This window comes from Hirundo rustica, chromosome 27 (assembly GCF_015227805.2).
Source record: "Hirundo rustica isolate bHirRus1 chromosome 27, bHirRus1.pri.v3, whole genome shotgun sequence".
NCBI classification, from domain to species: Eukaryota; Metazoa; Chordata; class Aves; order Passeriformes; family Hirundinidae; genus Hirundo; species Hirundo rustica.
Genome location: NC_053476.1, coordinates 807,417 through 831,315, shown reverse-complemented (window position 1 = coordinate 831,315; position 23,899 = coordinate 807,417). Strand labels below are relative to the sequence as shown.

General features: G+C 60.8%; 1 protein-coding gene across 1 annotated transcript; it reads right to left on the bottom strand.

Annotated features, from left to right (window-relative positions):
• Positions 1-21: 21 nt before the first annotated feature.
• SMARCD2 (SWI/SNF related, matrix associated, actin dependent regulator of chromatin, subfamily d, member 2) lies at positions 22-15,658 on the bottom strand. The gene is made up of 13 exons (XM_040087248.2): positions 15,642-15,658; positions 8,348-8,535; positions 6,312-6,354; positions 5,742-5,864; positions 5,277-5,396; positions 4,617-4,712; positions 3,719-3,820; positions 3,011-3,172; positions 2,725-2,822; positions 1,738-1,873; positions 1,538-1,660; positions 1,090-1,191; positions 22-1,007 (listed from the first exon to the last, which is right to left on the bottom strand). The coding sequence occupies exons 2-13, from the start codon at positions 8,521-8,523 to the stop codon at positions 954-956; spliced, it is 1,335 nt and encodes a 444-aa protein (XP_039943182.1). The 5' UTR covers positions 8,524-8,535; positions 15,642-15,658; the 3' UTR covers positions 22-953.
• Between the last annotated feature and the right edge of the window lie 8,241 nt (positions 15,659-23,899).

Genomic DNA, 23,899 nt, shown 5'->3' with positions numbered 1-23,899 from the left:
GACACAGCACGCACCCCACAGAGCTGCTAACTGCTTTTATTAGAAAAGATTCAAAATAGACAAAAACCGGTTACACAAGAGGCAGAGCAGGCACCCCTGAGCCCAACCCTGGGAATCTGTAAACGCCCCCCCAGCGCCGGAGCCTGCAGGGGGCAAAGGCACTTCAGTGGGGGTGGCAGGGGTGGCACTGTCCCCGAGGTCCCCTCCCTCCTCCCCAGTATCTCCAGTTCTTGGTGTCCCCGTGCCCCCACTGGCTGCAGGCTCCTGGGGCAGTCAGCCCCTCTGCCCCCAAACCTCGTCAAGATAAGTGGTTAATTATGGAATTATGCAAAACAGCAGGGGGGGGAAAGGATAAACTGATTGTCACAAACTGAGCCCCACCCCTCGGTTCCGTATCCCCAGAACAGCCCTGGGAGCCTCCCCGAGCCCCTGCAGAGCCCAGTGCAGGAAGAGGAACTCAATCAATATATTAATTAATCAAATACAAACCCACTGTACAAAATCGCTGCCCTTTTTTTTTTTTTTTTTTTTTTTCCGTGTTTTCTTTTATATAAAACCTGTTCACAAAAATAGTGCAAAACGTCGGGGGCCGCGGGGAGCTGGCGTTTGGAATGACGAACTTTGGTTGAAGAGGGGCAGGGCGGGGCCTGCTGGGCTCGGGCTGGGGCCGGCAGCTCCTCCGCCCGGGCACGGGCAGCGCTTCCCGGCTCCCGGAGGGTTTCTGGAAGCGGGAAGGGAGCGGGGAACCCGCGGGGAGAGGCGCGATGCAAAGCGGAGGAGGCGCTGCGGGGGCTTGGGGGAGCGGGGACCCCGCTGTGCTCGGCCCGGGGGTCCCGGGGGGCCGGGGGCTCCCGCCCCTCCAGGCACATGGGGTTTGTGCAAGTGCTGTGGCTTCCAGTCGGTACCGTGCGGCTCGGGCAGCGGGGCCGGAGGGGCCCCGGGCCCCGCCCGCCTTAAGTGAGGCGGATCCCGAGCACTTGTTCCAGTTCCTGCCGGCGCTGCTGGACCTGGGGACACCGCGAGGGTCAGGGAGGGACAGGGGACGCTGCCCGGCGTCCCAGGATCTGGCACTGCCGCCCCCGAGCTCACCTTGGCAAAGATGTGTCTGCCCACGGCCTCCTGCGCCCAGGGCTGCTGGTAGAACTCTGCCCGCCGCTCCTCCTCGGGGTTCCCGATCACATCCGTGATGATCTGACCCAAACGCGACGGGCACCGGGAGTGAGCTCCACGGGGATCCAGATCCCTCCCTGAGCTCCAGGATGGACACAGACCCCTCCCTGCCCCTCACTGCCCAGCCCCGGGGCTTCAGGATCATGGAGTTGTTAGGGTTGGAAAAGACCTTCAACCCTCATCCCACAGCACCATGTTCACCACTGACCCAGGGCCCCAAGGGCCACATCCGTGGTTCTGAACCCCTCTGAGGATGGGGACTCCATCACTGCCCTGGGCAGCTGTGCCAGCACTGGACAACCCCTTCCATGAAGAAATTTTCCCGAATATCCAACCTAAATCCCCTTAGCAACTGTCCCCCTTTTACCTTGAGGTCCCTCCTCTGGGATTTGATCCATTCCTGGATGAAATCCTGGGGGTTGTTGCTGAAGCTCAGCATGAAATCCCTCTGCGTCTTCAGCTGGTTGATGGACTCGATGGTCTCATGGATCTGGGGAGATGCCAGGGGTCAGAGGAGCGGTGTCCCCCCACAGGACACGGCTGTCCCCGGGCAGTGTCCCCTCCCACCTTGGCATCCAGGGAGGCGATTTCCTGCTGGTTGGTGGTGGAGGCCAGGAAATTGCTCATCTGGGCTTTGAGGGGATCGTCCACCTCCACGTCGATGTCGTAGCACGCCGTCTTCTTCTGGTCATTGGGGTCCACGCTGGGGGAATGGGGTTGGGGGGACCTGCTGAGCCCCCACCTGGCTGGGGGGGATGGACCCCTGACAGCAGCACCAGCGCCCCAAGGAGCCTCAAGTTTGGTGGCTCTTCCCCTCTCAGGTGACTTGGGCTGGTCCTTCTTGCTGGAGACCTCAAAGCCTCCTGTGCCCCCAGCCCATGGAGCCCCCAGCCCCGGGGACAGTGCCTGACCCAATACCCCCCCATGGAGCTCCTCAGCCCCGGGGACACCGCCCAGCCCACTGAGAGCTCCCCCAGCCCTGGGGACACTGCCTGACCCAATACCCACCCCATGGAGCTCCTCAGCCCCGGGGACACTGCCCAGCCCACTGAGAGCTCCCCCAGCCCTGGGGACACTGCCTGGCCCATGGAGCCCCTCAGCCCTGGGGACACCACCCAGCCCACTGAGAGCTCCCCCAGCCCCGGGGACACTGCCTGGCCCAATACCCCCCCCAGGGACACCACCCAGCCCACTGAGAGCTCCCCCAGCCCTGGGGACACTGCCTGGCCCATGGAGCCCCTCAGCCCTGGGGACACTGCCTGACCCAATACCCCCCCATGGAGCTCCTCAGCCCTGGGGACACCGCCCAGCCCACTGAGAGCTCCCCCAGCCCTGGGGACACTGCCTGGCCCATGGAGCCCCTCAGCCCTGGGGACACTGCCTGACCCAATACCCACCCCATGGAGCTCCTCAGCCCCAGGGACACCGCCCAGCCCACTGCCCACCTCACGGAGACCTCCCCAGTCATGGACACTGCCCACCCCGTGGTGCCCCTTCAGCCCTGGGGAATGCCAGTGCCCATCCAGAGCCCCTCAGTGCCCACGCTGTGCCCACCTGATGGTGTGGTTGATGATGATGGGGTCCGGGTGCTGCAGGAGCCCCGCCAGCTTCATGGGGATCTCCGAGAAGCGCATGCGGACACAGTTGAAGATCTGTGGGGCAAAGCAGAGCCTTCGGCACCCACGGCAGGGTCTCCCCTCCCCTGTGCAGCCAGGTGGGGCAGCCCCAAGCTGGTGGTACAAGCCAGAGCCCAGGGAAGGGGCGCAACCAGAGCCTGGAGGGGCCGTGGGAGCCGGGGAGAGGCTTCTCCCAGCCGGAGGAAGTGGGAATGTGCAGGTACCTGGCGGAAGTAGCGGTTGCAGTTGATGAACTCCTTCTCGTGGCTGTCCTGCAGTTTGTTGTGTTTGATGTAGAGCCACAGGGCCTGCATGATGCTGGCCCTGGTCTGGGTGTGCACGCCCAGCAGCCGGGCCAGCCGCGGGTCCAGCTTGTACTGGGGGGGCTGCGGGGACATCCGGGGTCAGCCACGGAATCAGGCGGGATGGAAAAGGCCTCCCGGGGCACAGCCCAGCCTCTGACCCATCCCCGTGCCCCTGGCACTGCTCCTGGGACAGCTGAAGGGACTGGGACTCCACCACCCTCTGGGCAGCCCATCCCAGCTTTTAACTCCCTTTCCATGGAGAAGTTCCATCTGCTCCCCAAAGAAGAGGCACTCGGGATTGTTCCCCACAGCCCCCGCTGTCACTGAGCTCCATGCCCAGAGCGCCCTGTGCACTTCTTCATTCCCACATCTCCCAAACCCTCACCCAAGGCCCTGTCCCAGTTTGTAACTACCTTTCCATGGAGAAATTCCTCCTGCTGCTCAAAGAAGACTGGGGAGGGTCTGTCTGGCCCTCAGGAGTGTCCCCCCAAGCCCCTGTGTCACTGCAGCTCCATGCCCGGAGCTCCCTGCGCTCCTTCCAATCCCTGCATCCCCAAAGCCTCATCCAAGGCCCCGTCCCAGCCCATCCCCAGCCCTGGCTGCCCCCAAGGTGGCCCCAGGCCGTACCTGGTGGTCCAGCATGAGCAGCAGGGTGCACTTCACATTGACATCCCCAGGACGCTTCACCTGGAAGCCGTCGGTCTCCTGGGTCGTGGGCATCCGGTGCCACTGCGAGGGACAACGGGGGCACCGCTCAGGCCAGGGCCACGGAAGCCACTGCCCCAGGGTCTGTGTCTGCAGGGCTGGGCTGGGGCTCTGGGCACAGCCACACGGCCCCAGGCAGCCCCTGGCAGCTCCTGATCCCAGCGCTGGCAGCCCCGAGCTCTCCCAGTCCACCCCATCCCGGGACGTGCTCCAGCACTGGGATGGACTGGGGCAGCTCCAGCCCTGAGTGCTTGGGGCCCAGGGCTCCCACAGCTTCTGGGTCAATCCTGCAGGGAATGTGCATCAGAGCTGCTCCCAACCCCCCTGGAAGGGGACTCAGCCTCTCCACAGAATCTCCCAGAGCAAAGGCATGAGCTGGGTGCAGGGAGAGCTCCAGGCAGCAGCACCCAAGCAAGGTCTGATCCCTCCCCTAGGCATGGTTTAAACCCCACCAAGGCCCCTCCAGCTCAGGGACAGCAGGAGGGCAAACCCTTCTTCCACACGGCACTGGGATGAGCCTCCTGCGGGATCTGCACCCACGGGGGACCCATCTGTGCCAGGCTGGGGGGCAAAGCTGCCCCTGGAGCCACGTCCCTGCCCCACACTGCACAGCTCAGCTCGACCTGGGGTGTGAGGGGCCAGAGGGAGGAAAACGCACCCCTAAACCTGAGCTGGGAAAGCAGGAGAGCGCGGTCCCCATGGAATGCCTGGCACTGCCCCCAGCCCCAAAAACCTGCCCAGGCCCCTCTCCCAGCAGGACAGGCCCTGGGCCGGGAGCTGAGCACCCAGAGGGGGAGCAGCAGGGCCGTTCCCAGCTCACCTCCACCAGGTGATTGTCCGGCCCATAGAGCTCCTTGTCCAGCTCGATCACGAGGCTCTTGAAGAAGGAGGAGAACTTCCTCTTCTGCTTGCTGGGCTGCAGACAGGGCAGCAGAGATTCCTGATCCCAAATCCAACCCCAGACCCTGGAGCGGGACAGGGTCTGCCCCAGCCGAGGTCCCAGCACCTCCACATCCCTCCTGGATGCTCCTGATGGACCAGCTCCTCCTCCCACCACCTCATCCCCTCTGGATGCTCCTGATGGACCAGCTCCTCCCACCACCTCATCCCCTCTGGATGCTCCTGATGGACCAGCTCCTCCCACCACCTCATCCCCTCTGGATGCTCCTGATGGACCAGCTCCTCCCACCACCTCATCCCTCCTGGATGCTCCCGATGGACCAGCTCCTCCCACCACCTCATCCCCTCTGGATGCTCCTGATGGACCAGCTCCTCCCACCACCTCATCCCTCCTGGATGCTCCTGATGGACCAGCTCCTCCCACCACCTCATCCCTCCTGGATGCTCCTGATGGACCAGCTCCTCCCACCACCACTCCACCTCTCCTGGATCCTGACAGACCAGCTCCTCCCTCCCTCCCTCTGTCCTGGATGCTCCTGATGGACCAGAGTTCCTCCCTCCATCCCTGCTGCATCCTCACATCCTCCAGCAGTTTTCCCTCCACACGGAGCTCCCAGGAGGCCACACGCTCCCCACCCTCTCCTTCCTCCTTGGCCGGGGTGAAGGTGTTGGAGATGTAAATCCTGAGCTTCCGCTTTTGCTGCGCAGTGGGAACACAGAGAGGAATGGACGGAGTGAGAGGGGACTGCAGCACCCATCTCCATGTCAGCACGAGAGGAAATGGCCTCAGGGGAAGTTTAGATTGGATATTAGGGAAAATTTATATATAGAAAGGGCTGTAAAGCATTGGAATGGGCTGCTCTGGGCAGAGATGGGAAGTGTCCCTGGAAGCGTCCCAGAAATGTGGGGTTATTCCACCTGGGGACATGACTCAGGGGACGGCTGGACTTGCTGACCGTAGAGGATTTTTCCAAATCCTTTTTTTAAGGATCCCGCGATTCCAGGAATCCATGACTGCCAGCCCCGCTCCCAGCCCCGCACTCACCGTCAGGGGTTTCTTGATGGCCTCCTGGATCTCCATCCTCTTGCGAGCGATGGTTTGGTCCAGCTTGCGCTCGAAGGCCAGGAGGTCCATGTAGGCCTGGGATTCTGGGACCAGCTCCCGGATCTGGACACAGGAATGGTCAATCCCGGTGTGCAGGGGTGGGCTGGAGCCCCCCACAGCCACAGCGGCCGGGGAGGCGCCAGGTGACGAGTTCAGCACCCAGTTCTTATTTTAAACCCAGCCTGGAGCCCTGCAAAGCTCTGCCCAAACCAGTCTGGAGCCTGCTGCTGTTCCCAGCAGCATTCCTGGTGTCCCAGCACAGAATGGAACCCTGGAATCTCAAGAGGGACTCTTAGGGACCTCCTGAGATCTCCATCCCTCCCCATTCCTGCTCCTCGCTTACTCAGAGTCCAACCTCACCCCAACCCTCTCCTGCCACGCCAGAGGGAGAGACAGAAACATTCCGGGTGGTTTGGGACTGAACAGAAATTCCCAGTGGGCAGGAGGGAATCAGGGATCCCCCATCCCCGCAGCAGCTCAGCTCTGTCCCCGGGCTGAGGTGACACTCACCCTCTGTGGCAGCACCTTGTCAGCCATCTTCCTCCTCTTCACCCTGGGAAAGGGGAAAATGACAGCTCCCACGGGAGATCCCGCTGCCTGCCCGCCGGGGGATGGATCAGGGAAAAGTCTTCCCCCCAGGAATGGTCCCAGCCCGAGGCTGCCAGAGCTCCAGGAGCCTTTGGACAGCGCTCCAGGGATGCCCAGGGTGGGGTTGTTGGGGTGTCTGTGCAGGGCCAGGGTGGGACTGGGGGTCCATTCCCACTCAGGATATTCCTGGGGGGAAGGTGTTGGGTGTTGGAGCCTGACACCAGGGAAGGAAATCCAGGAAACCCTGGAGCAAGCAGAGGTGATAACAAGGCAAAGCCAGGGCTGCAGGAGAGAATTCCCAGATTTCCACTCTGAAAGCAGCCATCCCATTCTCCCAGTGCTCCAAACCAAAGCCACTGCCAGCAACTCCATTAAATCCAGCTCAAACCCTGCTGTGGTGGGGCTGAAATCCTGGGAAAATCCAGCTCAGCTGAATTCAATCCTGCCCACTGCAGATTCCCACCATCCCAGGCCCATCCCAGTGCCCAGGGCACAGCAGGAAATGCTCTCCTCCTGTTTTCCTGCACAGGAAATGGGGCAGCCCAGAGAATTCCCCTTTTTCCAGCTGCACGTGGAGCAGCAGGATCACACAGGAGGTGTCCTCCAGGGGCACTGATGGTCGGGGAGAACACTCACAGAGAGGTCAGAGCCCTGCTTTGGAGCAATTCCCATCCAACCCCTCCTGCCCGCAGGCTCTGGACACCCCAGAGCAGCTGGCAGCCCCTGATCCCTCGATCTGCCAGGAGCAGGGAATGCCCAGGCAGCTGAGCCCCGATCCCAGTCCCCAGCCCAGGGTGGCTCTGATGTCCCTGTGGGTGCCAGGCTGCTCCCTGTCCCCAGTCCACAGCTGTGCAGTGCTGGGATGCCCCAGGAGGGATCAGGGAGCCAACGGAGCTGCCAGGGAAGGGAATGAGACCTGAGCATCCATGAGCACCAAGGGATCCTGCCCAGGTTCCAGGAACCAAAAAGCCCCCACAGAGAGGGATCAGCAGGGCTGTGAACCAGCGGGGAGCTGCTGGCAGAGCCCAAAGAGTCCTGCCCTGACTGCAGCTCCAGGGAGCATCCCTAAAATCTGCCAGCTCCATCCCACACTTCCACCCACATCTGTGCTGCCCAGAGCCACCAGAGACCCCTGGGAGGACGAGGGAGACCCCCAGAAGCTGCTGCTGGGGAACCCACAGGGCTCTTTGGTTCCTGGCGTGGAGATCAGAGCGAGGGGAGGCTGCAAACTGAGGGACCTCTGCCCCCATCCCAAAACATCCCATTCCCGAGCTCTGGCACGTGCCAGGCTGGAGGAGAACCCTGCTGGCCCCACCTCCGCAGCAGGACAGCGGCTGTGGCATTCTGCATGATGTGACACTTGTGACACGCTTGAGTGGGGACATGAAGAGGCTTTGGGGTCTTAAAGGGGGTCAAACACTGACTGGACACGGCTCTGGGATCCCTGTCCTGAATGGAATTACATCCATCTTTTACAGCTCTGAATCTGCAGTGACATCTCATTGATAGCTACATTTATATTAGATATTAGCTGTATTTATATGGGTATTTCCAAAATGGAAATATCAAATACCAAAATGGAAATACCAAATACCAAAATGGACACACCACAGGGCTCTCCTGTGCTCTGGAGAAGTTTCCCAGCAGAAATTCCTGTTGGGACTGAATTTTTGTGCCTGGTTTGAACAAAACAGCTCCTGGCTCATTTCAGATGGAAAACACGAAGTGACACACAACCTGGATTGACTGAGAAGCAGGGATGCAGCACGGATTAGTGCGGTAATCCTGGGAATATTCAAGGAGCTCGGAGCACCCTGGGACAGCAAAAGGCGCCCTGGGGTGGGACTGGATGGGTTTTAAGGTCCTCCCGCCCCTCCCAGTCCGTGATTTTACAAAGTGCAGCCGGGAGCCAGCAGGATCCCCCGGGAATCCCTCCGTGGGGACATTCCAGCCCTTACCCTCTCCTCGGGGCGGCCATGGGGGGCTGCGCCTGGGGCGTCAGCAGCCGCTTCCTGAAGGGATCCATCATGGCCTGGGGCAGGCCGGGCCGCAGCGGGGTCGCTGCTCCGTATGGGGGCGCTCCCGGGGGTCCCACCTGCAGCCCAGCCATGGGCATCCTGCCCCCGGGGGGCATCCCGGGGCGCTGCTGCAAAACAGGGACACGGGGTTAAACAGGGGCCATGGGGCCGTCCATCCCCAGTGCCATACACCCTCGGTGCCATCCACCCCCAGTGCCATCCACCCTTGGAGCCATCCATCCCCAGTGCCATCCACCCTTGGAGCCACCCATCCTCCAGAGCCATCCACCCTTGGAGCCATCCACCCTGGGTGCCATCCATCCTCAGTGCCATCCATCCTCAGTGCCATCCACCCTTGGAGCCATCCATCCCCAGTGCCATCCACCCTTGGAGCCACCCATCCTCCAGAGCCATCCACCCTTGGAGCCATCCACCCTGGGTGCCATCCATCCTCAGTGCCATCCATCCTCAGTGCCATCCACCCTCGGTGCCATCTGCCCTTGGAGTCATCCACCCTCGGTGCCATCCACCCTCGGAGCCATCCACCCTCGGTGCCATCCATCCTCAGTGCCATCCACCCTCGGTGCCATCCATCCTCAGTGCCATCCACCCTGGGTGCCATCCACCCTCGGAGCCATCCACCCTCAGTGGCACCCATCCTCCAGTGCCATCCATCCCCAGTGCCATCCACCCTCGGTGCCACCTCTTCCCGAGGGTGCCTCCTGCGCCAAGGCAGGGAGCAGGGAAGGACAGCAGGAGCTGCAGCTGCAGGAAGCGATGGGAAAGCAGGGACAGGAGGAGAAGCAGGGACAGGAGGAGAAGCAGGGACAGGAGGAGAAGCCCGGGCGTGCAGCGAAGCCTGGCCTGGCAGCTGCGGGGCCAGAGTCAGGCCGGTGGCCCTGTGCCACCACCCCACAGCTGCAGCAGCACGAGGACACTGCCAGCAACGCCCCCAGCCCGGGGACCTCGGGGGCTCCTCTCTGGACAGCAGCACAGGGGAGGGGAGCGGGGCAATCCCACTTCCTCCCAAAGGCAGGAAGGAAGGGAGGGATGGAGGAGGCAGGAGCTCCCCCCTGTCAGCAGCCAGCTCCTGTCCTTCCCCTTCCAGGGACACACACAGGGAATCTGGGAGCCATGGCACCACCCCTCTGCACCTTCAGAGCACCGACCTGGCAGCCTCAGGTGCCACCATCCCCCCCAGTACGATCGCTCCCAGCCCCCCAGGACCCACCAGCCACCCCTCCTGCCCCACCTTGGGGCCGATCCAGCAGCTTCCTGCAATCCTTTGATCCCCAGCTCCCCCTGCCAAGGTGGGAGGCTGGGAGAGCCACCGAGCCAGCAGAGCAACATTTCTGCCCTGCCCCAGGCTCCTGACGTGCCAGGACATCCCCGCAGCCCTGCAGGGCAGGGAGCCAAGGAAACACCTCACTCCCTGCACACAGGGATCCAAGCCTGGATGCGAGAGCCTTGGGAATATGGGATGTAGCCGGCCTGCCCTCCACAGCTCAGAGCTGTAGCAGGGCTTGGTTTGATGGAGCTGCAGCCTAAAAAACCCTAAAAAACCCTAAAAACCCCCCACCTCCGTGAAAAGCTGATAAACACAAACCCAAGAGTTCGAGCTGCTCCTGTTGCCTCTGCCAGCGGCAGATCCCAGGAGCAGCAGTGTTCCAGGCAGGACCAGGCCAGCACAGGGCCCCAGGATTAGCTGCACGTGGAAGCTCAAACCCCCCCGGGCCCAGGCTGAGCCCGTTACACAACAAACAGCCACAGAGAGCTCCAGAGGCTTTGAACAGCAACCCCAGAGCGCCTGCTCCGGCCCGCCCTTCCCCGCGGCTGGAGGCTCCTCTGTCCTCCTCCCAGCTCCCAGATGTTCCTCTCCTCCTGCTCAGCCCCATCTGCACAACTCCTTGTGACTCCGGCGAGCGGGGCCCGCAGCGCCCTTCTGTGCCAAAAGCACAAGGCCAGGACCCAGTTTTTTGGGTTTATCGAGAAATCCCTTGTGGCAGGGCTGGGTGGACCCACGCTGTGTCACACGACAAACCACAGTAAACTCTGCGCTGCAGCTCAGCTCCAGCAGAGCGCTGGAGCCCCTGTGGAACCCAAACCTGTACTGACACCTGCCAGGGCTTCTGGAGAGCAGAGAAACGCCAAGAAGGAGCCGGGAAACTCTTAATCTGAAATTCCCGGGCCCCCAGAGCAGCTCAGGGCAGAGCCCAGGCTGGAGGCATTCCCTGGAGCCACCAGGAGTGAGAAATGGCTCCCAGGGAAACCCTGCTCCGGGTGTTTTTCAGTGCCTGGAAGGCCAGGGAGCTTCCACAGCTGCATTCCCTGTCCTGGGAATGCCGTCAGGAGCTGCCTGGAGCTGACCCAGCCATGCCCAGCTCCTCTCTTTGGCCAGGGCAGCCCTGAGGTTTCCCCTCCCTCCCTCTGCCACTCCATGGAGCACATTTCGGATCTAACTCTGAAGTGAGAGATTTGGAGGCTTCAGAGAGTCTTTGACGGCTCCACATCTTTGGACAAGGTCTCTTGTGTGTCCAGCTGCTCCTTCCAGGGCTCCATTGAGACAATTCCATTGGCAGGGAGAGGTTCAGCACAAGGATACACAGATTTGTCTTACTTTAACTATACCATCACCTCCCAAACCATCTGAGAACCATCAGCCACAGCTGAGCTGCCAGGGGAGCGACTTCCAGCCCACCAAGGACCCACACTGGATCATCTGGATGAGCAGTGAGGGGAGGGCAAAACCCTCCACACGGATTTTTCCTCTCAGTTTACTCTCGGGATTTTCAAATTTGCAATAGAGAAGCCTCTTGGCTCAACCAGTCACCAGTGCCTGGGGCAGAGCTGCCCCCAAAGGCTCCCAAAGCCTTCTCACTCAAGCCCAGCCTAAAATCTCCAGCCAAGCCAGGAAGCAGCACCACAGCCCCGGGGTGAAGCCGGTCTCCAGCCGCTTTTGGAAAGCCTGGAAACTCCCAGGATGCAGAGGGGTTAAACTCAGGAAATTTGATTAAACCAGCTCGGAGCAGGAGCTCATTCCTGCACTGTCCCTGTGCCACCCCCGGGGCCCGTCCTGTCCCCTCCCCTCAGAGGGGCGGACAAAGGGCAAAACCCTGCAAGCTCAGCGCGAGGAACACTCTGGATCCCATCCAGCCCTCCCCGCGGAGCCTCTGGAAGCGGGACAGCAAACAGCTCGTGTCTGCTCCCTGCCAGGGCCGGGGCTGGCTCGGGGTTCAGCCCGGGTCACCGCACAGGCCACGGGCCTTGGGGCAGCTCTGCTCGGAACCCGCCCCGGCCGAACCCAGCGGGAGGCTGGAAGCATCCCTCAGGGGTGTTTGCTGGCATGGCAGGAGCCTCTGAGCCTGCCAAACGCCCCTTCTTGAGGAAGGGCAGCCCAGAAATCAGGGGCTGCCAGCAGAAAGGAGAAGCAATAAATCCCAGGATGGACCCGCATTCCCAAAAGCTGGGCTGGAGAGAGAACTTGAGGCAAAGCAGGAATTCTGCAAACAGATCCAGAGCCTCTTCATGTCCCTTCCAGGATCCTGGCTCTTCCCTGCTCCCCCCCAGCCAGGGAGGAAGGCTCCTCCCCACACCCGTCCTGTCCTGCTCCAGGATCCAGCTCTGCACACTGACAGGGAATCAGGGAGCCAGAGCCCACATCCATCCTCGCCCGGGGCTCTGGGGCAGAGCCTGGCCCAGCACCAACAGCTCTTCCTGCAAGTTCCTCCCCTCGTGCCCAGGCAGCAGCACTTCCCGTCGGGACACAGAAACAATCCCTGCTCAAACAGGATTCCAGCTCCACAGCGGGCTGGGCTCCAGGAGAGCTCTGCTGCCCAGGCTTTGCATGGACTGGGATTGGATGAGCCCCCCGCACACCTCAGAAGGGTGATTTCCCTCTTTGTTCCTCCTCATCTGTGAGCAAATCCCTCTTGGGAGGGTGCCAGGGGGAGCCTGGGCTGCTGCTGGCACAGACCTTGAGCTGCGAGGTGCTGCTGGGATGGAGATGGTGCAGCTGCAAACTCTGCTGCAGCGCCCTGCAAGCGCCCAGATTCCCCCACACTTGGAAAAGCTCCGTGTTTGACACACGAGGAGCTCCAGGAGCCAGATCGCAGCTGTGAAGCCGACATGAGGAAGTGGTAAATCAAAGGGAGAAGGGCACAGCACAGGCACAGCCCCCAGCAGATCCAGGACACAGCAGGAATGTCTCCAGCAGCAGCAGCAGAGCTGTCTGCGCTGGGCGAACCTTCCTGCCCACAGCCTCGCAGCTGGAGCCCTGATGTTCCAGGGCAGGGAAAGGACAGGTCACAGGGATTCAGATCCCACAGGGGCAGGAACAGCAGCACGAACAAGCAACAAAGGTGTTGGCTCCTCCTGGGAGCTGCGGGAGGCTCTGGGGAGGAGCGGAGATGGGCCTGGCACAACCCTGCCCGTGGTGCTCCTGCAGGAACAAACATTCCGGAACGGCCTCGAGGGCTGCCCGAAGGCCCTGTGGGAGCAGAGGGAGCAGCAGTCCTGGAGGTGTCGTTGTTCCCCCTTCACTGTCACGTTTCCCAGGAGCAGCAGAGCGTGCCTGGGCTCTGCTCTGCCCTCCTCCCCCTGCTCCAAAGGACAGTGTCCATCTGCTTTGGATCAGCGCTGGAAGCAGCTCCAGGCTCCGGCTCTGATGAAACCTGCCTTGGAAAGCCTCTCCCTTGGGAAGGGTGGAGTTATCCAGCACAAGCAGCTTTCTGGAACAGCTCCAGCCCTGGCTGTTGTCCCCTGGCCCCCTCCAAGCCAGTCCCAACCACTCCATGAGCAGGAACACTGCTCTCCCTGCTCCCAAAGGGTGGATTCCTCCCGCACTACACCCTCTCCAGCACGTCCAGGCGTCCCCACAACATTGACCTGGCACAACATTCCGCAGTTCTTCAGCTCCTCTGTCCCGCTGCCTCCATGGATTTCTCCATGAAGCACGACTTTCCTTCCCAATGCCATCTGCCCAGGGACAGGATCACAGAGCTGCTTCCAGGCTTGGGAATTCCCGGGCTGCAGCAGCCTCCTGGCCCAGGGAATCCAGGCTCTGTCTTCCCAACACGTGCCAATAAAATCCATTTAATGGGGATCTAATTCTGCACCAGGGAAGCATCAGCTGGGCGTAACTGCAAGGCCAGAGTGCTGAATTCCAAGGTCTCATCCCACACGGATCCACGCTGCTCCGGGCTATGGCCTTAATCCCAAAACTTGGGAAAAACTCTCCTAAACCTGAAACCAGCACCTGAAAAAACAGGAAGGCTCCTCCCCACTGAACTTCCATGGAACCTGGCTGCTGGGGCTCAGCCTGGGCATCCTGGCTGCACGAGGGGCAGGGAGAGGGATCAGGCTGGGGGATCTGCCCACACCCCCCAGCACGCCTATCTCCCTCTCCTTCCTGCTCCAGGCACAGCACCGGCCCCTGGCTGCTCTGGAAACATCAGCTCCCACCAAAGGAGCCCCTTGGATTCCCTGCCTGGGCTGCCAGGAAATCCCCAGCAGGCAAACAAGGATGTCCAGAGGACGAGCATATGTTTAATAATCCCGAGATTAGAGCCCCTAAGCCCTCGCTGGCCTGGCCAGGGCCTCTTCTGTCTCCTGGTGCCCAAACAACGCAGCTCTTCCTAAAACTGGGACAGAACCAAGCCCTGGGGGGATGGCAGGGAACGGGAGGGGCTGTTTTCCTCAGCCTGGGAATTGCAAAACAAAGGGCAAACCCTCCGGATCTTCTCCCTCCCCAGGCTCAGGGAGAGGCCACTCAACAGCAGCCCGGGGGACGGATCCGGCTGTGCCGGACACTGGGGACATCACCGCGGGGACATCACCCCCTGCTCCCGACACCTGCTGCCATCCCAGCCACGGGGGAAGCGGCATCTGCCAGCCTGTTTACCCGGCTGCTCCCAGCTGGATTTTGCACCCTGAACATGGAAGGTCAGGCAGTGCCCCCGCCTCGAGTTACCAGCGGCTCTCACTGGGCCAGTTCAGCTTCCCACACCATTTTCTGGCGTTTTGAAGGCTGCAGGAGGAAGTTGTTTCCTTCTCCTGTGTTAAGGAGCCGGAATTTCCCTGAGCTTGGTTTATTTCCTGAGTTTTAAATCATACAAATCAGGCACAGCTCTGGAGGAGGCAGCAGCAGCCCAGGAGAATGTGTTGCACAACTGGGCTCCTCTATTTCCAGCCTGTCTGGAAAACAGAGCTTTACACCCAAAAACTCATTCCCAAAATAACCAGCACAAGCTTGGGAATGAACTGAGAAGCCAGGTGTGCAAGGGGGAGCAGGGATGTTTCAGGATACACTTCTTACTGCTGAAATAGCATAGAAACGTGGCATGGTTTGGGTGGAAGGAACCTCAAACCCACCCAGTGCCACCCCTGTCATGGCAGGGACACCTCCCACTGCCCCAGGCTGCTCCAACCTGGCCTTGGGCACTGCCAGGGATCCAGGGGCAGCCACAGCTGCTCTGGGCACCCTGTGCCAGGCCCTGCCCACCCTGCCAGGGAACAATTCCTGCCTGATCTCCCATCCAGCCCTGCTCTCTGGCACTGGAAGTCATTCCCTGTGTCCTGTCCCTCCAGGCCCTTGGAAACACAGTTCTTACTTCCTGAATTTACTTGTAAAAGATGCCAGGCTGAAAAATGAGTGATTCCATGTGCTTTTTGAGGGCTGCTCATTGTTTTGATTTACTTTCCCCAGCATTACGGAGCGCCTGCTCTCCTCTTCTACCACTAAGAAACACCGCGTCCTTCCGGAGGACACACCGCGAAAACTCCGAGGATACTCGGAGGCTGCACCTGCACACCACGCGTTACCTCCGCCTTTGCCAAGGACACAAACGTGCTCGCGGCGGGTCCGTGCCGGGGGATGGGAAGGACGGGAAGGGACGGGATGGAAGGGAAGGGATGGCTGCGGAGAAGGATCGGCCCCCCGGGAGCGACCCCGGCCCGACCCAGCCTCTGCGGGAGGGGCCGGGCCGGGCCGGGCCGAACTTTTACCGGGTTTTGAGGCTGCGAAGCGGGAGCAGGGGAAGAGGGAGGTGTCCCGACCAGAAAGTGCAGCGGAACGGCTGCACCGGGGGTCCCGGGCGGGCCGGGCCCGCTCCGGGCGATGCCGGCCAGGCCCCGCCGCGCTGCCCCGGCAAGGCCCCGCCGGCCCGCCCGGCCCCCGCGGCGCTGGCCCGGGCCCGTGGTGTCCCCGCGCCCTTCCCGCCGCCCCGGGACGGCTCACCTGGTACTGCGCGCCGGCAGGGCCCATGGCGCGGTAGCCCGGGGCGGCGGCGGGCGCGGGGCTGGGGCCGCGCAGCAGGGCGGTGCCGGGCCCCGGGGCCGTCGGGGCGGCGGCGGTGGGCAGCGGGCTGAGCGGGAAGGCGCCGCGCCCGGCCATGGTGGGGCCGCGGCGGACGGGACGGGACGGGACGGGACGGGGCGGGGAGGCCCCGGCGGCGGCTCCGAGCGGCGGCGCCGGAACGGGAACGGGAACGGCTGCGAGCCCGCCGCCTCAGGCCCCGCCCCCGACAGAGCCCCAGGCCCCGCCCCTAGAGCGCCCCAGGCCCCGCCCCGAGAGCGCCTCAGGCCCCGCCCCGAGAGCGCCCCAGGCCCCGCCCCCGAGAGCGCCTCAGGCCCCGCCCCGAGAGCGCCTCAGGCCCCGCCCCGAGAGCGCCCCAGGCCCCGCCCCCGAGAGCGCCCCAGGCCCCGCCCCGAGAGCGCCCCAGGCCCCGCCCCGGTCGTGGCCACGCCCCCGCCCGTGCTCAGCCCCACCCCCCGCAGTGCCGAGCGCCCGCCCGGGAGCTCCGCCCACCCCCGCAGAGGCTCCGCCCCCAGCGCGCGCGCGTGGCGCAGCGTGCGTGACGTCAACGCGTGTGATGTACATGGGGGCGTGTGTTGTGTGTGATGTACACGCCTGTGTGTGCACGTGTGTGCATTGTGTGCACATGTCTGCACGTGAGCGTGATGTACACGTGTGTGCATTGTGCGCGCATGTCTGCACGTGAGCGTGATGTACACGTGTGTGCATTGTGTGCATTGTGCGCGCATGTCTGCATGTGAGTGATGTACATGCGTGTGCACGTTTGTGCATGTGTGTGCGCATGTCTGCACGTGAGCGTGATGTACACGTGTGTGCATGTGTGTGCATTGTGCGCGCATGTCTGCACGTGAGCGTGATGTACATGTGTGTGCATGTGTGTGCATGTGTGTGCGCATGTCTGCACGTGAGCGTGATACACGCGTGTGCATGTGTGTGCATTGTGTGCTCACATGTCTGCACGTGAGCGTGATGTAAATGTGTGCATGCGTGTCTGCATGTGTGTACACATCTGCACCTGTGTGTGATGCACACGTGTGTGCCTGTGTGTGCATGTGTGTGCACATGTCTGCACCTGTGTGTGATGCACACGTGTGTGCCTGTGTGCAAGTAAATGTGTGTATGAACACCTGTGTGTGTGCACACGTGTTTGTATTTGAGCACGTGTGTGTGCATACGTATGTTCATGGGCCTGTGTGTGTTTGTGCAGTAGGAGCCCTAGAGAGTGTGCAGGTGTGTGGAGGTGTGTGCACATTGATACGTGTGTGTGACACAGATGTGTGTGCCCGTGGGTGTGTGACACGGGTGTGTGTGACCCGTGTGAGTGACACGGGTGTGCGGGGGTGTTTGCACACCTGACAGGGTGAGGGGTCGTGTGTTTGCACTCACGTGTGTGCAGGTGTGGGCCACGAGGGACACGGGGGGTCACGGGCACAACTCGGCTGTGGGTGTGGGTGTGGGGAGCCGGGGGTTCACAGGGACACGCGGGGGTGCGGCAGTTGTGGGACTCCTGGGTTTCTCGGCGGTTCCGGGGGTCCCGGGGGTCTCGGCGGTTCCGGGGGTCCCGGGGGTCTCGGGCACACGCGGATGCGGAGGTCGCGGCTGTCTCGGGGGTCCCTGGTGTCCCGGGGGTCCCGGTGTTCACAGGGGTCCCAGTGTCCCGGTGGTTCCGGCTGTCCCGGGGGTCCCGGTGTTCTTTGGGGTTCCGTCTGTCCCGGTGTCCCGGTGTCCATCTGTCCCGTCTGTCCCGGTGTCCCGGTGTCCCGTCTGTCCCGTCTGTCCCGTCTGTCCCGGTGTCCCGTCTGTCCCGTCTGTCCCGTTTGTCCCGTCTGTCCCGGTGTCCCGGTGTCCCGGTGTCCCGGTGTCCATCTGTCCCGTCTGTCCCGTCTGTCCCGTCTGTCCCGTTTGTCCCGGTGTCCCAGTGTCCCGGTGTCCCGGTGTCCATCTGTCCCGTCTGTCCCGGTGTCCATCTGTCCCGTCTGTCCCGTCTGTCCCGGCGGTCGCGGTTGTTCCGCAATCAGACCGCCAGGGGGCGCTGCAGGGCTGCGCTCCGAGGTCGGGACGGCGCCAAAGGCCCCAAATTCCCGTTAAATTCCCGTTAAATTCCCGTTAAATTCCCGTTAAATTCCCGTTAAATTCCCGTTAAATTCCCGTTAAATTCCCGTTAAAATCCCGTTAAATTCTTCAGTCCCGGCGGGGACCGCCCCGGGCCTGCATGGAATGAGGGTTTAGGGCTGTGTTTCCAAACCCTCCTGCTCGGCAGCAGCACCTGGACGCTCCCACAGCGGGCTTGAACCACTAAAACCCTTCGGAAGGGCTGACACCTCAATAAACGCAGTGAAACCCTGTCCCGGGGCGATCTGAGCCGCTGGTAACCCTCAGTAAAATCCTGGGAAAGGCTGGAATTTCTTGGTGCTGCCACAGGGCACTCAGAGGTGCTGAGGGAATTCCTGTGCCTGGAAATCCCCAGGCTGGCATCACACCCTCACTGCAGGTGTAGTTGCTGTCTCTCATCCCAGCAGTTGCCCCACGGTTTTGGGGAGGTTTCCAGGCTTTGGGGAGGTTTCCAGGCTTTGGGGGCAGTCTGTGTCCTGCCTAGTCCCTGTCTGTCCAGTGAAGGTCTCAGGATGTGCAGGAAAAGTGACGGCGACGTTCCCCTGCAGCGGCTTCACCGCAACATCCCAGGCAAAGGGCACAGGCAAACCCGGCTGCAGGCGGCAGCTGAGCCTCCTCACGTCGTGGGTGTCGCTGAAAACCTTCCCCTGAGCAGAACTCCTGTGTGTGAAAGGCTGGAAAAGGCTCCTTCCTCCCCGACAGGGCTCAAGCCCACAGTGGGATTTGTCCCTCGCGTTCCTGGTGGCTCTGTGGGACAGCAGTGACAAGGGCTCATTCCCTGCCGGGCTCTGATCTTCAGCCACTGAGAGGATTTTCCTGCGTCCTTTGGAGAGGGCTGTGCTGGGCACTGCTTCCCTATCCCATTGGAAAACCATCTCCTGGGATCCAGAGCTCCTTTTCCCACTCGTAGGTAAGTAAAGGAAAGGAATGGTAATGAAAGGAAAGGAAAGGAAGGAAAGGAAAGGAAAGGAAATGAGAAAAGAGAAAAGAAAAGAGAAGAAAAGAAAAGAGAAGAAAAGAAAAGAAAAGAAAAGAAAAGAAAAGAAAAGAAAAGAAAAGAAAAGAAAAGAAAAGAAAAGAAAAGAGAAGAGAAAAGAGAAAAGAAGAGAAAAGAGAAAAGAGAAAAACCTAAACTGGAGAAGCCTCTCCTCGTGGATTTTTTGCTTTTACTGAAATGTAAGCAATGCTTCCAAAGCAAAATAAACAGGAAACCGGGTGGGGAAGGACAAGGCTTGAGCTGAGCCTGATTTCCCTCTCTCCAGGCAGGTCCCAGCCATCCTTCTGGGATGCAGAAGGGATGGGATTCCAGGGAAATCAGGCAGGGATTGTGAGGATTAGGGATTTATTGCTCTGTTGTCATTCCTGTTGTCTTACCTGAGCCCGTGGAAAACCCTGGGGTTTGGGGACACCCCCAGGACATCGGGTCCTCCTCCCATCCCTGCATGGCTGAATGACCTTCTGGAAGTCGCTTTTCCTCCTCTCCTCACTTTTCCTGCCTGTGCTGGAGTGGGAGCTGCTCCATCCCAAAGCGCTGCTGCCAGCAGGAGATTCCCCTGCCTGGGGCAGAGGTTCCCAAAGAACTGCAGCTCCCTTTTCCCACCAGGAAAACACCTCTGGGGGTATCCCCAGTCCTCAGCAGTTGCTGTGCTGCAGCACCTCCCTGCCCCACTGCGCTGCCAGGGGTCACCAGGCCCTTTGGAAAAAGCCTCCTGCCCATTTTCCCTCCCTGCAGCCCCTGGAGCTCCCAGGAACACCAGGCTCCATCCTTTTCCTGGTTTCAGTCTCCTCCTCCTGGGACATTTTCCAAGACGTGGAGACCCCAGGAATGAACGGCTTTGCTGGAATTCCTCTGGAGATGAGGAACTTTCACAGCATCCAGCAGGTGCCAGCTCAGGGTAAACCCAGAGGATGCTGATTAAAGGATCATTTCTGTGGTGGTTAAAGGTGATTACTCTGCCTTCTTCTCTATCATTAGGCTGAGACCCAATTAACCAGACTGTTAATGAGTGCAGGTCAGACTCAGTGCTTCCCTGCGAAGGTGCTTGTTCCTGGCTGTCTGCAGGCCCAGGGAATCTTCCCCTCTGGATGGAAAACCAGGAGCATCCTGTGCATATTTTTCATTTAAATCTCCCCTTTTCAGGTAATTCCAAATCCGTGCCTGTGGCCGCTCCGTACCTTGGGGATGGAAGGGGGATATTCCACAAAACCACTCCTAGGGCTGGAGAACTGTCCCAGATGGTGGAGGAGGAAAGCAGCAGGATCACAGTTGTTTGATCCCCAAGGAAGGGCCTGAGCCCTGGGCCAGAGATTCCAAACAAAGCTGTGCTCCCGAGGGAGGATTGAGGGACACTCTGGAATCACCCGGGCTGGGCTCTGCAGATTCCATGTCAGGTTTTATTTCTTGGAGCAGCTGGATGGGTGCAAGCCTTGGATGTCTCTCCATGAGTTGAGCCCCTTCCCAGGATCCAGGGGTTCCCAGGAAATCATTAGACGTCGGTTTTGGGGGATAACGGGCTGGAGATGGCTCTGGGTCCTGACAGTGGAGGAGTTTGTGTGGGAGGGACATTCCACGCTGAGATCTTGGCCGTCCATCACCCCGTTGCTTCCAGGACAGCTCCGTGAATCCAGGGACACCCCCCTGGTGTTCCCTTCTGGAGGGGTGACATCTCCAGGGACACTGTCCCCTCCCGGTGGGACAAGTGGCTTTGTAGTGCCCATTGGCACTTCAGGCCTCCACAGCTTGAGCTGACACCTGGACAGGGGACAAGGGATGGAGAGACAGGACACAGGGAATGGCTTCCCACTGCCAGAGGGCAGGGAAGGATGGGATAGGGGGAAGGAATTGTTCCCTGGGAGGTTGGGGAGGGCTGGGATGGAATTCCAGCCCCTGGATCCCTGGCAGTGCCCAAGGCCAGGTTGGACACCGGGGCTTGGAGCAGCCTGGGACAGTGGGAGGTGTCCCTGCCATGGCTGGGGTGGCACTGGAGGGGTTTCAGGCTCTCCCAGCCCAAACCATTCCATTCTCCCGGTGGTGTGGAGCAGATTCCAAGCTCAGAGCACATCACATCACTCCCCTCACCTGGGCAGGTGCGCTCCTTATTGGGGAAGGAAATTCCCTGCTTTTCATCCATCCCCAGGCTGGCTGCTGCACAATCTCCATCCAACCATGAGCTCTTGCCTATCCCAGTCCATCCCAGTCTATCCCAGTCCATCCCAGTCCATCCCAGTCTATCCCAGTCCATCCCAGTCCATCCCAGTCTATCCCAGTCCATCCCAGTCCATCCCAGTCCATCCCAGTCTATCCCAGTCCATCCCAGTCCATCCCAGTCCATCCCAGTCCATCCCAATCTATCCCAGTCCATCCCAGCTGCAGCTGGTCCAAGCTGGGACACTTCTCACACAAGGCACACCATAATAGTTTGAGTTACCCCCCTGGTAACTCAGGTTTTAAATGATTCCGCTGGGCAGGGAAGGTCAGGGAGAGTCAAAGGGGTGTTGGGAATTCGTCTCCTGCATCCCTTTCTGTTTGTCTTCTCCCTCCAGGGCGGCTCTGGAGCCTCCCAGCCTCCATCCCTGTGTGCTGGGCTCGGGAGGGGTTGTGTTGTCCCTCCCTGTCCCCTCCATCCCCTGCGCCAGGGGACAGAGGCAGGGCTTGGAGGGTGCCGTGGAACAGAGCTGGGATGGATTTTCCAGCTGAGCCAAGAGGTTTTGAAGGGAAAAGAAGCAGCAGCAGCACCTTCAATCCCCTGCTCATGCCCCAAATCCTGGGTACCCCGTGCCGGGAAGCTGCACCCGCCCTGCCAGGGGAGCCCCTGGCACATCCCCGGCTCCAATCCCAGCCCTGCTGCTTCCTCCCGCAGCCCGATTGGCGCTGGGAGCGCCCCAAACCCCGCTTCCCTCCCGGCCGTGGGGCACCTCTCCTGGCCCGGAGCTCCCGGTGTTTAAAGGCTGGGTTTGGAAAAGTTTCTTCCCTTTTCCCAAAACCACCGAGGAGACGCATTCCGGGCTCAGCCCCTCCGCACGTTTGGGCACAAGAGGGCACTGAAACACCACGGGGATCGCCAGCAACAAACTCCCCTCGGCCCCTTCCTCCGGGCTCGGAGCAGGGCGGGCGCATCCCGAGACTGCCCGGCCTCACCCCATGGAATCCGTGTCCATCCTGGGCCCTTCCCTGGAATTACATCCCAAAAATTGAGGGGAGAACGAGCTGAGCTGGCATTTCTGGGGCCAGGACCAGAAAAAACAAACAAATTAACAAACAAAAAACCCCCAAACCAAAAAAAAAAAAAACCCAACACAATCAAATCCCTCAGGATTTGTGGGGTTTGAGGTCAAACACCTGCAGAGCAAAATCCCCCTCACCTGCCAGGGCTGGAGCTGGTGGCAATCAGGGGTTGGAGCCATTGGGAATCAGGGGTTGGAGCCATTGGGAATCAGGGGCTGGAGCCATTGGGAATCAAGGGTTGGAGCCATTGGGAATCAGGGGTTGGAGCCATTGGGAATCAGGGGCTGGAGCCATTGGGAATCAGGGGCTGGAGCCATTGGGAATCAGGGGTTGGAGCCGGTGGCAATCAGGGGTTGGAGCCATTGGGAATCAGGGGCTGGAGCCATTGGGAATCAAGGGTTGGAGCCATTGGGAATCAGGGGTTGGAGCCATTGGGAATCAGGGGCTGGAGCCATTGGGAATCAGGGGTTGGAGCCATTGGGAATCAGGGATTGGAGCCATTGGGAATCAGGGGCTGGAGCCATTGGGAATCAGGGATCGGAGCCATTGGGAATCAGGGGTTGGTGCCAGTGGCAATCAGGGGCTGGAGCCATTGGAAATCAGGGATTGGAGCCATTGGCAATCAGGGGCTGGAGCTGGTGGGAATCAGGGGTTGGAGCCAGTGGGAATCAGGGGTTGGAGCCAGTGGGAATCAGGGGTTGGAGGCATTGGGAATCAGGGGTTGGAGCCAGTGGGAATCAGGGATCGGAGCCATTGGGAATCAGGGGCTGGAGCTGGTGGGAATCAGGGGTTGGAGCCAGTGGGAATCAGGGGTTGGAGGCATTGGGAATCAGGGGTTGGAGCTGGTGGGAATCAGGGGTTGGAGCCATTGGGAATCAGGGATCGGAGCCATTGGGAATCAGCGGCTGGAGCCATTGGGAATCAGGGGTTGGTGCCAGTGGCAATCAGGGGTTGGAACCATTGGGAATCAGGGATCGGAGCCATTGGGAATCAGGGGTTGGAGTCAGTGGGAATCAGGGGCTGGAGCCATTGGGAATCAGGGGTTGGAGCCATTGGGAATCAGGGATTGGAGCCATTGGGAATCAGGGGTTGGAGCCATTGGGAATCAGGGATTGGAGCCATTGGGAATCAGGGGTTGGAGCCATTGGGAATCAGGGGCTGGAGCCATTGGGAATCAGGGGTTGGAGTCAGTGGGAATCAGGGGCTGGAGCCATTGGGAATCAGGGGTTGGAGCCAGTGGGAATCAGGGGTTGGAGCCAGTGGGAATCAGGGGTTGGAGGCATTGGGAATCAGGGGTTGGAGCTGGTGGGAATCAGGGGTTGGAGCCATTGGGAATCAAGGGTTGGAGCCATTGGGAATCAGGGATTGGAGCCATTGGGAATCAGGGGCTGGAGCCATTGGGAATCAGGGATCGGAGCCATTGGGAATCAGGGGTTGGTGCCAGTGGCAATCAGGGGCTGGAGCCATTTGGAATCAGGGGCTGGAGCCATTGGGAATCAGGGATCGGAGCCATTGGGAATCAGGGGCTGGAGCTGGTGGGAATCAGGGGTTGGAGCCAGTGGGAATCAGGGGTTGGAGGCATTGGGAATCAGGGGTTGGAGCTGGTGGGAATCAGGGGTTGGAGCCATTGGGAATCAGGGATCGGAGCCATTGGGAATCAGCGGCTGGAGCCATTGGGAATCAGGGGTTGGTGCCAGTGGCAATCAGGGGTTGGAACCATTGGGAATCAGGGATCGGAGCCATTGGGAATCAGGGGTTGGAGCTGGTGGGAATCAGGGGCTGGAGCCATTGGGAATCAGGGATTGGAGCCATTGGGAATCAGGGGTTGGAGCCATTGGGAATC